This window comes from Echiichthys vipera, assembly GCF_963691815.1.
Source record: "Echiichthys vipera genome assembly, chromosome: 20".
In the NCBI taxonomy this organism is placed as follows: domain Eukaryota; kingdom Metazoa; phylum Chordata; class Actinopteri; order Perciformes; family Trachinidae; genus Echiichthys; species Echiichthys vipera.
Genome location: NC_139845.1, coordinates 8,714,745 through 8,725,778, shown reverse-complemented (window position 1 = coordinate 8,725,778; position 11,034 = coordinate 8,714,745). Strand labels below are relative to the sequence as shown.

General features: G+C 38.5%; 1 protein-coding gene across 1 annotated transcript; it reads right to left on the bottom strand.

Annotated features, from left to right (window-relative positions):
- Positions 1-3,652: 3,652 nt before the first annotated feature.
- Positions 3,653-10,086, bottom strand: pax4 (paired box 4; the record flags this gene model as incomplete). Its single annotated transcript, XM_083935072.1, has 10 exons — positions 3,653-3,978; positions 5,320-5,425; positions 5,732-5,799; positions 5,977-6,040; positions 6,124-6,206; positions 6,305-6,445; positions 6,934-7,024; positions 7,120-7,335; positions 7,524-7,654; positions 10,068-10,086. 10 exons carry the CDS (start codon positions 10,084-10,086, stop codon positions 3,653-3,655), a joined length of 1,245 nt encoding a protein of 414 aa, XP_083791198.1.
- Positions 10,087-11,034: the final 948 nt, after the last annotated feature.

Here is an 11,034-nt window from a genome sequence, read left to right as displayed (position 1 = left end):
ATATTACAAAATGAAACAAAAAGCAACACAAGAACATCTCTCATCAAATTTCTTGTAATTACCGTAGCACCCCAAAAAGAAAGCCAACCTAGGAGGGCACTTGGAGAGCCCAGACCTCCACTAAGGCATGCCCGATCATTGAAAAATGTTAATTTGGTGTGAATATTTCCTGTCGGGTTTCCTGTCACCAATTTTTCCAGTATTTCCATTCCATTATTCCAGTTCCAAGTATTTTGCAATGTTGAAAGAGACATATACTATACATGTATCCACCTATACATGACTATACATGTATCCACCCTGTGTTTCAGATCTGCTCTGAAATTTAAGGGGGTTCTTCCTTGGCCCATGCTACATCCTCACACAAAGTTTCATGAAATTTGAGCCAGAAGTCTTTCCGTAATCCTTGACCGACAACCAAACAAACAAAGAAACAATCAGCGCGACAAAAAGAGCCAAATACATAACCTTGGCAGAGGTAGCAATAAGTGAACCAGTACAGTATTATACCTAGCCATAAATGCCCTGAATTATACCAAAATTCCCAATTCATTTAGCATTACAAACCGTAGACTCTACTCATATTTCTGTGGCTCATATGCATAAGTTAAACCATGTATTCTATTCTCAGCTCTGAGATGACTCTTCTGAATATCACATGGAAAACGGTACAGAGCAATAAAGGGACAAACATTAATATGAGGGGCTTTCCCATCAGCCTTTGAGTCATTTTGTGTTTGGTTCATTTCAAAGACCATAACTGTAGATCACTGAATTATAACTGTGGCCTTAATCGTACTTTGAGGACAAATGCAATCCTCTTCTAGCCTTGCACAGGTTCACAGCAAGGTAAAAGTCGGTGAGGTAGCCATTTAAATGAAGAAAGCTTCATTAAAAGGCAACTGATCATATAAGTGTTTTGTAAATTGGTTGTCAGCTGTGCTCTCATGGCATTGGAACTGTTATTTAATTTACCTTAATGTAAATAGCCCAGTGCATTTTGTAAATGACTCTTTGTAATTATTGTAAATATCACACTACATATTTTTACTTCATGATCATTCTGTTCATATGTTCCTAAACTGTAAACTTTAAATATAACAGCTGCTATTTTGTGTTAGTGAGTTGTTTTATATCCTGTAGCCTTTGTATTATTCCTATTTTAATAAACAACTTGACATTACATTTAGCTGCATTCTGTACCGCTGTTTCTTTCTCTTCTCGTTTTCCCATGCATAATCCGTCTGAAGGAATATGTCACAGCAGCACACACTTATCTGTTTACTTAGTTTTTGGCAGTTTACTCTTTATATGACTCAGAACAGCGAATTCTAGCGCATGATAAATAATCTTAAGTAGCCGAAAGCAACAGGGGTCATTAATACAGCCACTGGAGGAGATGAATAATAACATGTCTGAAGAAACGTTTGGATAATGAATTCGGACGTCCCATACTTAGTCGAGATACAATTGAACTTTAGATAAGCCTTTCAACAGCTCTGAAACATGCGGTTGCACAACATGAGATTAGATATACTTAATGCTCCAAATAAGATTAATGAAGATGTCAAATTATCATATGGCTGTTAAACCTTTTGGTAACCATGGTGCAAGAAGTACTCAAATCTTTGACTTCATTAAAAGAAGCAATACAAATGTTAAAAAAAAAAGTCCTACATTCAAAATTATACTCTAGTATCAGTAAAATGTACTCAAAGTATCAAACGGGAAATTTCTTGTTCGGCATAAAAATGGACCTTGTGTTGATATTGTTACATATGGTTTTTACTGTAATTTTTTTTTAGCTTTTTACTATTGTTACTAGTTAATTTATATTCTCAATAGGGTCACAAGATACATTTCAGGAATTGTGAGATGATTAATGGGGCAGGAATAAGGGGAAAAAAAATATTGTTATATAATATAAAAGGACAATAGATATGAAATGGAGTAGCAATACTCAAACAAGTACCTCAGAATTGGAGACATATTCATGCTCATTTTGAAGTTCATGTTCATGTTTACATTCTTTAGTGTTCGAAAAACACAATATATCATTCATACTGTCTGTCTGGACATAAATATATTCACCCTCTGTCTGAAACACTCGCTTGTTTCTTTATCCGCCTCCTGAAAAACTGGTCTACTCTGATTGGTCAGTCTGTCAGGGTCTTCCGCATCTGCACTCTTGGCATCTCTGTACCGTCACTGCAACACTGACATCACAACTGTACAGAAGTCCTGATGGCTTGTTTAAAGACTTAAAGACATTCTTAATAAAGGCTGTATACATTTCTCTTTGGATTGAGCATTTGAATACTTTCACAGTATTTCCATAGCACCACGACCTGCTTTATAATATTTAAAAAAAAAAAAAAAAAAAAAGAAGACATGGAAACCTCACTTACTACAATATGGGACGTTTAAGAACAGAATTACAGGCAACCGTCCTGACCACCGTCAGCAACACTACAAGGCGAGGAGGAAACCATATTCCCATTTCAATAACTGATATACATTTATCTAAGAGGCTTACAGATGATTTACATTTGCAGTAGGAATCAACACACAGAAACACACTGTCATGTGGCGATGTAATTTACCTGTTTGGCCTCATAGCGTTAAATTTCCGACAGGTCATTTTGCCAGTAGGCCACTTCCATGCTGCTGACCAAGCTGTTTGCCTTCTGATCCCAACTTTCCTCCGGTGACTAATTATCGAGAAACTTAGAGTCTTACCGTCTCCTCGCTGTAGTAAAGGGATACAAAGGAACTCAATGCCTCTGCCCTGTTGCAGTCGTAAAAAGCTGATACCGAGCAGAGCAGATATCAGGTCATGTTTAGACTTTTTGAAGCTATACTTTTATAGATTTTCCCGCTGGCTTTCCCTGGAAGAAAATCTTGGAAGAGCATCTTAACCTCCCTGTGCACTGAAACAAACAGCAAGCCAATAAAAGAGATAATATCCATATTATCCAGGGATAACCTTTATGTCACAATGCTGTAGGGCATCCAGTTAAAGTTATGCTCATTTATCCAGATATCAGTTCTGTTTTTATATTCTCTATTAGAATAAATAATAGTTGTTCTATCTATTCTATAATAATAATAAAGAATGGATATTGTCTTAGAATTAGAATTACTAAATATATCCTCTAAAATCTACCCTTTCCAGCAGAACATATGTTCATTGGCTTAATCTTTGGCCTGTAATACCTTATTTCCTAGAAGCTCACATAAATAAACCGATAAATAAATAAAAACAATCATCATTTTCAAAAACATTTGAAATAAATCACTACCATGTTTTCTATCCAGCTTTATTTAGTGCCTCATTTCTTACATGACTGCATTCATATTGTCTTCTTTAGAAGTAATTTTAATGGATTCATTCAAGATCCATCCGCTTTGTCTCATGTAACCAATAAAAGTGTTTGAAAACAAGTTCATATTTTGAATAAGATATTAATTTCTAAGTTACTCCATATTTCTGGTAATTCAAGAGTAATGAGTGTAAGGGACACGAATGTAACTCCAGTCTTCTGTCGCCCTCTGCTGGTTAGAATGTGTCCCTCCAGTCTGGAAATGATGTTGCACTCCAGTTACATGTACTATACTGTACATCCTGTGCTCACTAATGTTGGCAACCCATTTAGTCCAGGTAGCGAAGTGGATTGGCATCCCTGGGCTGCTGCGTGAATAGAAACCTCTCATCTGTTTGAAACTGGCTCCAGGTAAAAGAAATCCCCTGCTGGTTCCAGCACTGAGCCACAGGGTGCTCCGCTCTTATTGTCTCCGTTGCCAAAGGGTGGTATATCCTTGTGTCTGCATGATGGTGAACCAGCGGGAAAGAGAACCTGTCTCTGTGGAGCTCCAGTGGAGTCTTGTCTGCCATGGTCTGGGCCATCATGTTATTAGACTGATGGAGGAATGAGTGTGGGGCTGAGACGGATGTCAGATGGACGGAGTTTCTCATACCTGTTGTCAGAAGGAATTTCATTAAATCATTTGTTCACTGTCTTCTAAAATACACTTAAATATCCCACATAATGCTAATTTTAAGGTCCATAGTTGTATTTTGGGTTTCTCCTAGAACATAATTACCTGCTTTAATGTTCAAAAACTGCCTGTCTGAATATACCTGTATTCACCCTCTGTCTGAAATGCCCAGTTTTGGCTCCTGTCTCTTTATAACATCCTCCCAAAAAAAGCCCAGTCTGCTCTGATTGGTCTGATTGATCTCTGCGACGACACTGCCGGCAGAGAATAATTATAACAGCACTGTATAGCTTCACTTTCTATATATAGTTGTGACATCACAACCATACAGTGCCCCAGACCACTAGTTTAAAGGAGCTGTACTCAAAATACTGAAAACAAAAAATAATGTAGAGGGACAACAACACACACAGAGGGAGAGTGAATTGATTTTGAGTCCAGAACACCATAAGTCCTCTATATCTTTACATGGTAAATATTTGTTTGATGCTATAGTAATGTTCTGAATGACAAGTACAGTTCCTTTAAGGGTGCAGTACGGTCTGTGTGCATTTCTCTGTAGATTCAGCATTTTGATACTTTCACAGTATTTATACAGCACCTCTACCTTAGGAGTCAAACTGTTATTTGCTAAAAATGAAGACCACTGATCTGTATTTCATATTCAGCACAATTACAGCTTGACATTGAGCTACACCTAGATTTATAACCTATAACATAAGCCACTACTTTACAAACTCAAAATTACCTCCAACATGCATACCCTACTGTTAAAGCATGTTACAATCCTAGTGGTTTGCAAACTTTGTACATGATGTACCACTTCAGAAAATATCAGGCTCTCTCAAGTACCACCACTAAGACCAATGTTAAAATACAGCAGCATAGGCCGACACTATACAGCTACGGACAGGCAGGTTTATTCCTAATCAGAAGATTATTTGTTGACTGTCTTCAGCCACAGCCACGCTGCAGGAAGGGGTAGCATCCGAACGGACATGTCAGTGTTTCCAAACCAATCATTTTACCTCGGCTTATCATCCCAGTTTAGCTCGTAACTTATGAACGTGACTACGTGGCAGCCTGATATTGAAAAAAAATGGGAATGCTAAACTTGTTTTAAATTACATTTCACATATCTTAAAAAGTTTAGTATATTTTTAGTGTTATATAATTTTTGTAATTAATGTGTTGGGTTTCCTTCAAGTACCACCAGAGAGAGCTTGAGTACCACAGTGTGAGAATCATTGATGGAGCCAGTCAAACAATAGAAACAACTGAACACACGGCTATGACAGAGATTTCGACTCGTTCTCTCACCTGTGTCCGTTGGAAAGATGTAGCCATTTTGCACCTTCCTAGCAACTGTGTTGTATGTGGGGGAGGCATCTGAGTTTTCACAGTAGACTCTTGACACTCCACCTGCCTTCAAATCAACACATAGTCCAAATGTAACTATGAGCAATATCGCACTGTTTTAGTTGTTAAACACACATTGTATATCCACGACTAATAGGTAAAAATTAAAAATTGAAAAAGCATCATTAGGTATTATTTCGTAAGACTTTAACAAGAAACCAGCTAATCTGTTTCATCAGGATTGTCTGGTGCGGTTTGATCAAATTAAATTGACAGTGACCAAACAACACACCTAACAACTGTTGTTAGATTTTGATACAAATGCTGCTGAATCCGGATTTGTGCGGGGAAATGATGTTAATTCACACTGTACCTGTTTAGATGTGAAGCTGTGTGGTGCTGTTGGAGTCACAGGAACAAAATCTTGCTGCTTCTGGAGGTCTGCAGGTGTTATGTAGAAATACATTTCGTCGAATAAGGTGGTATTATGGATTCTAGGTATTGACGTGAACACACACTGACACACACACACACACACACACACACGCACGCACGCACACACGCACGCACACACACGCACACACACGCACAGACACACACACGCACACACATGCTTACTCTGTGTGCTGCTCCTGTGCTTGGCTTCCCTCCTCCATTTAGCCCGTCTGTTTGAAAACCAGACCTATGAGAGACCGAAAAAGAAAAGCTTACATTTGTGATTCTGAAAGAGCATTTTGATGATTTAAAAAAATCTAAAGATTCTACCTTGATGGTGTCCTCTGGGAGTTTGATCTCAGCTGACAGTTTCTCTCTCGTGTACATGTCTGCATACTGGCTGTGAGAGAATTCTGATCAGGGAGATAGAAACATGTAGGTAACTGAGCTTCTCTGAGTGTTGGAAAAAATGCAGTATTGTGTTCTCGTATACAACTAGATTTTAAGTCACCTTGCTCGAGCGCTCTGCTCTGCTCCGGGGTGAAGGTGGTGCGGTTTCGTTGCTGGACACCTTTAGGCTTCTGGTCATTGCTGCACATGGTCTCAGACATCTTTCCCTCATTTACTTCTTCTTGAATCAGAAAATTAAAATCTGCAGGATGCACACAGGCTAGGAAAATCAAGGACGTTTTACTGGTTAGACCCAAGCTTTTGACCTCGCCTACCCCTAACCACCTCCATCCCTGGCTTATCCCATTGACTTTCCCCTCTACACTCTCCTCTCTACTCTCCTCACAGACACACACACACACACACCATTATTATGTGCTACATACCACTATTCTGTTTACTCTTGTGCTGTATTTTGCTTGTCCCCCCCCCCTGAAGTCATTACTCTTTTCTGATTTTTTTCTTTTCTTTTTTCACTGTCATTGTAAGCATCTTTGGGTTCTTTAAAAGAACTATATAAAATAAATATATTATTATTATTATTATGTAGGGAATCAACTGGTTTAACTTTACAGTTTGGTCTAGTCTAAAATTGTCAGATTAGGTTTTTTGGGAAAGGATGTACACTGTCCTGTATATATATATATATATATAGTGGCTGTCAGCATAATGATAGTCAGCTGGACTTACCCTGCTCAGTCCTGATGTGCGCATTAGTCTCCATGCACATCGGCCCGTGATCCAAGTGGATCTTTCTTAAAATCCGGTTAATAGACGACACCTTGCAGAAGACAATGTGTAAAGAGCATCATGTGAAATGCAGGAATATTTTCCGTTAGATAAAAAAAAAAAGTTTTTTTTTTTAAACCCACTTACGCTGGGAACTTTGGAGGCTTTGCATATCCGTGCTGCTGCGAGACGTTTTCGTATTTCCCAAGCAAAAATGGTTGGAGTTTCCCTTTTGCTCTGGATGATCGTGGAGATGACGCCCGGGGTGAGAAGCCGGGGTCGGCTCCCTCCAATTGTCTTGGGCTCCAGGAGTCCAGTGCTGCGGAAGCGACTCAGGATCTTACTGACGCACCCGTTGGACACCTGAAATGACAACGTGGGTTGCAGTCTCTTTAATTCTAAGCATATAAAGTGATGGTTTTATTTACTACTGCGGACCTGTGCCTGTGGATATTAGCCCAGCTGGACCCTTGAGCCTACTTTTCTCCTGGGTTGATCACAGCCTAAATGTGGTTATTTGTGCCACTTCGCCAAAAAAGAGTTTTGCGTACCCGAAGTATCCTTGAGATCTGACTCGGACGGACTCCCTCCGAGGCCAGTTCAATCATTTTCCTCCTCTTGGACTCTGAAAGAGGTCTGCCGTTGAGAAACATCCCTCCTAGCTGGTTGACACTTCCACCACCTGATAACACAGCCTGTTTAAATGCCTTTATAATAACATTTAAGTTAATTAAATTGCTTATTCACACTGAAAAAAAAACAGCAAACTTAAATAACATTTCCTGCCGTTCACATCTGGACTGTGTTTACTGCACTGTAAAGTCTTAAGAGGTGTTTTAATTAGGTGGCCTAAATGTGCAGTAAAATAAAATGGTGAAATTAACCTGGATTTGGCAGATCGTTTGTTCCACACATCTCTGCGGGCCCCCAGTCTTGGTAAAAACAAATGTTCCCAGAAAAAAAAACACACCAAGGAAAGTAGAAAAATAAAGTTGTCCGGGTATCTCCGCGTATCTCCGGTGAATGGCAATGAGGGGAATCACACCCTCCAGCACACATTTATAGGCCTGCAGACCTCAACATGACGTGGTGGCCTGTTACCTGAAATGTCAATATTGCCTGGAAGTGAATGTGGGCACTATAGATTTAAAACGGGCTTCAGGTTGGTATGGCTTTACAGAAGACATAAAACTATATTATGGTTTTCCTTCCACTTGTATTTGCATTTGTTGCAGAGAGATCCAGAGTCCAGTACTCACTTAATTTATTTAAGAAATATGCAGAGCAAGAAAGATCAAAGGAGTCATGGAAATGTATGACTAAGAAAGATTTCTCCAAGGATCATCCCAGCAAGATGCACTAATTGTTATCTAATTCAACATAATTCTAAATTTGAGCTCAGTCTAGTCATTATGCACATCAGATATTTAGTAATAAAATAAAATAAAAATAATAAAACTCTAGTCACCACAAATGTGCTATCTGAGTTGCATGTGGTTGATGGACTAAGTCATATCACTTAGCAATAAATTAAATTATATTTGCACCGTATTGTTTTGGTACTACATACAATTAGGCATAGCCTTGCTGTACCAGAACAGTGAAGTGACGGCACCTGAGTGGATTTTACTACATTTCTTGGCTATACCAAATTTCCTGAGCACCATAAAGACACATTTCCACTTCTGGGTCGTTATAAAATGTGATTTCAATTCAAAAAATGTCCGTGTACTTCTGTAACCAGCGGATCAACATGGTAATATTCAAATTTGGGGATTTCCTTTTGCGCAGTGATTGCCTCCGTCTCAACCAGACAAACCAGTGTTTCAGTGCAACACAGTTCGGTCGTTAAACTTCCTGCTTCGATGCGTGTCATCCTACTAAAGTGAATGTACATATTCCACGTTTAAAATCAGCAAAATGATCAACACTGGTATGTTTCCCATCCTTTAGGGGGGACTTGTGGTCACGTGACTTGAGCATCCTGCAGGTGAAGTGGCTTCAGATTAAAAGGAGCTCTGGTCTCCTTTCATAAAACAAACATTTGGAAATCTGCGCCAATGACGACTGCCATATGGTAAAGTGCTTTTGATAAATCATAAATCCATCACCCAGTCTCTCTTTATTACATTTTCTTTCAAAACTTGAACAAATAGACTCGTATATGGGCGCAAGGAAAGGGCCAATTGGGGGACATCGTTTATCCAGAAGAGGGAGGCTAAAATAACCCTCACAGATGTTCCTTGGGCAGCCAGCAGATAAAAATGCGTTGTAAACGTTTCGAAGGGAAATATTTGACGAGCAAATATTAGCCTATGTGAAAACCCACAAGGCTCGTCTTTGGGCCTGTTTAATGACTAATTGAATATCATTAGTTGGGTCCACACAGATCGAAGTGCCACCGAAATAAAGGCTCAGATTTTAAAATGCCATATGGCCCAAATTATACATTAACCATGAGTTCGAGCACAATAATACTCTCTGTGTACAATCAGCCAGGTTAGATAGAGAACAGCCATTTTTGGACACCATAATCTCCTTGCCAACCGAGACAAAGGACACACAAGGCAAGCCTTTGTATTTATTACCGTGGAGTTCATGTGCTCATTGATTTATAGTACTTTATTGCACGTACAGTGTGTGCCAAACAAGATTGATTAAAGTACTTAGATTGTGTTGTTAAGACAGCACCGCATATTCGTGGTGCGTAATTTCTAACCTGGGCTCTCCAAAGGAGGGAGCGGGAGTTTAAGTAACTGAATCCTGCCACAAAATAAGTATACATTTTACAAACACATCCGAGGTGTTTTTCCTTGTGCATAAAACACCTACATGGGTGCATTACTGCGCCTTGAGACGTTGAGAAATGTGGATAATTCACCCGCGTAAAAATGTTACCATAACCTCTCCAAAGCGCAATGAAGTGCTGTGTGCGCAACGAAGGTGGTTCCCTGGATCGCTTTGTCTAGCTGGGTGGAGACAAACTGTTATAAGATTTATGCATAGTCCACGTTTTTGTTTTTTAATTTTACTTTAGTGAATGTTTTTTTTTTCCATCCTGTGAATGCAGACGTGTGTTTTAGTCCTTTATTTACAATCGATCTCCAGTTTCATGTCCGGCCAAACGTGACGATTTAAGCAGTAGGGCAACACGCAAAACGCATCAGTCTGAACAGCCCATTCAATTTTCACTGGGTCTTAAATGTTTTATTTCTGAAACAAAAAACATAATGTAACAAGGTTATCTAGAACGTCTTGTTTATTTCAAAATATATAAGGACTGAGGATTGGATAACTGAGGTGATAATTACACATTTTATGCAGCCCAGGTTAAAGCAGGTATGTTTGCAATTCTTCATTCTTCTTAATAAAAGCGTCTCTTTGAACCATTGGATTGCTGTCGAATTACGCAGTGAAGTTAATCTTGTTGCTAAGACAACAGTCAAATTTCAAATTGGAGATGATTTTATAACAGTGTACTGCAGGTCAGTATCACAGTGCAAGCGTTTTGGTGTCATGTTCACGCATGGCTTTCTTTCATGCTACTTTTGCATCGTGTGTATGGGCACATTCTCCTACATTTAAATTTTATTTTCAATGTAGCCATGTCAGTGCCCAATCACTTCCGATGTAAATCCTACTATTTATAAGATATTTTCTTCGATCTGATATCTGATACCATCCCTTTTGTATTTTATTTGATTATTTTTATTTCCTCAGGTGATATCACGATGACAACTTCTCCTGAAACTACTGAAATAAGTGTAGCTTTTAAAACACTAATAAAAAATACCAGGGTTTTAAGAATAAGTCAGCTTGAAACTGAGTAATAATACTATTATTAAGGTTTTGTAAGTTCATAATATTGAATGATTTGAAACAGTTTTCAAAAGTATTATTATTAGTAGTATTTTTTATTTTAAATTTTCCCAGGGTTGGGGGTAATGGACATAATTTATTTTTTGTTTTGTGAATGTATAAATGTTTACGTGGTCAATTTTATTTAAAAAATATTATTACTATTATTTTATCTTAATATGGCACAAAAATAGGTTATAATAA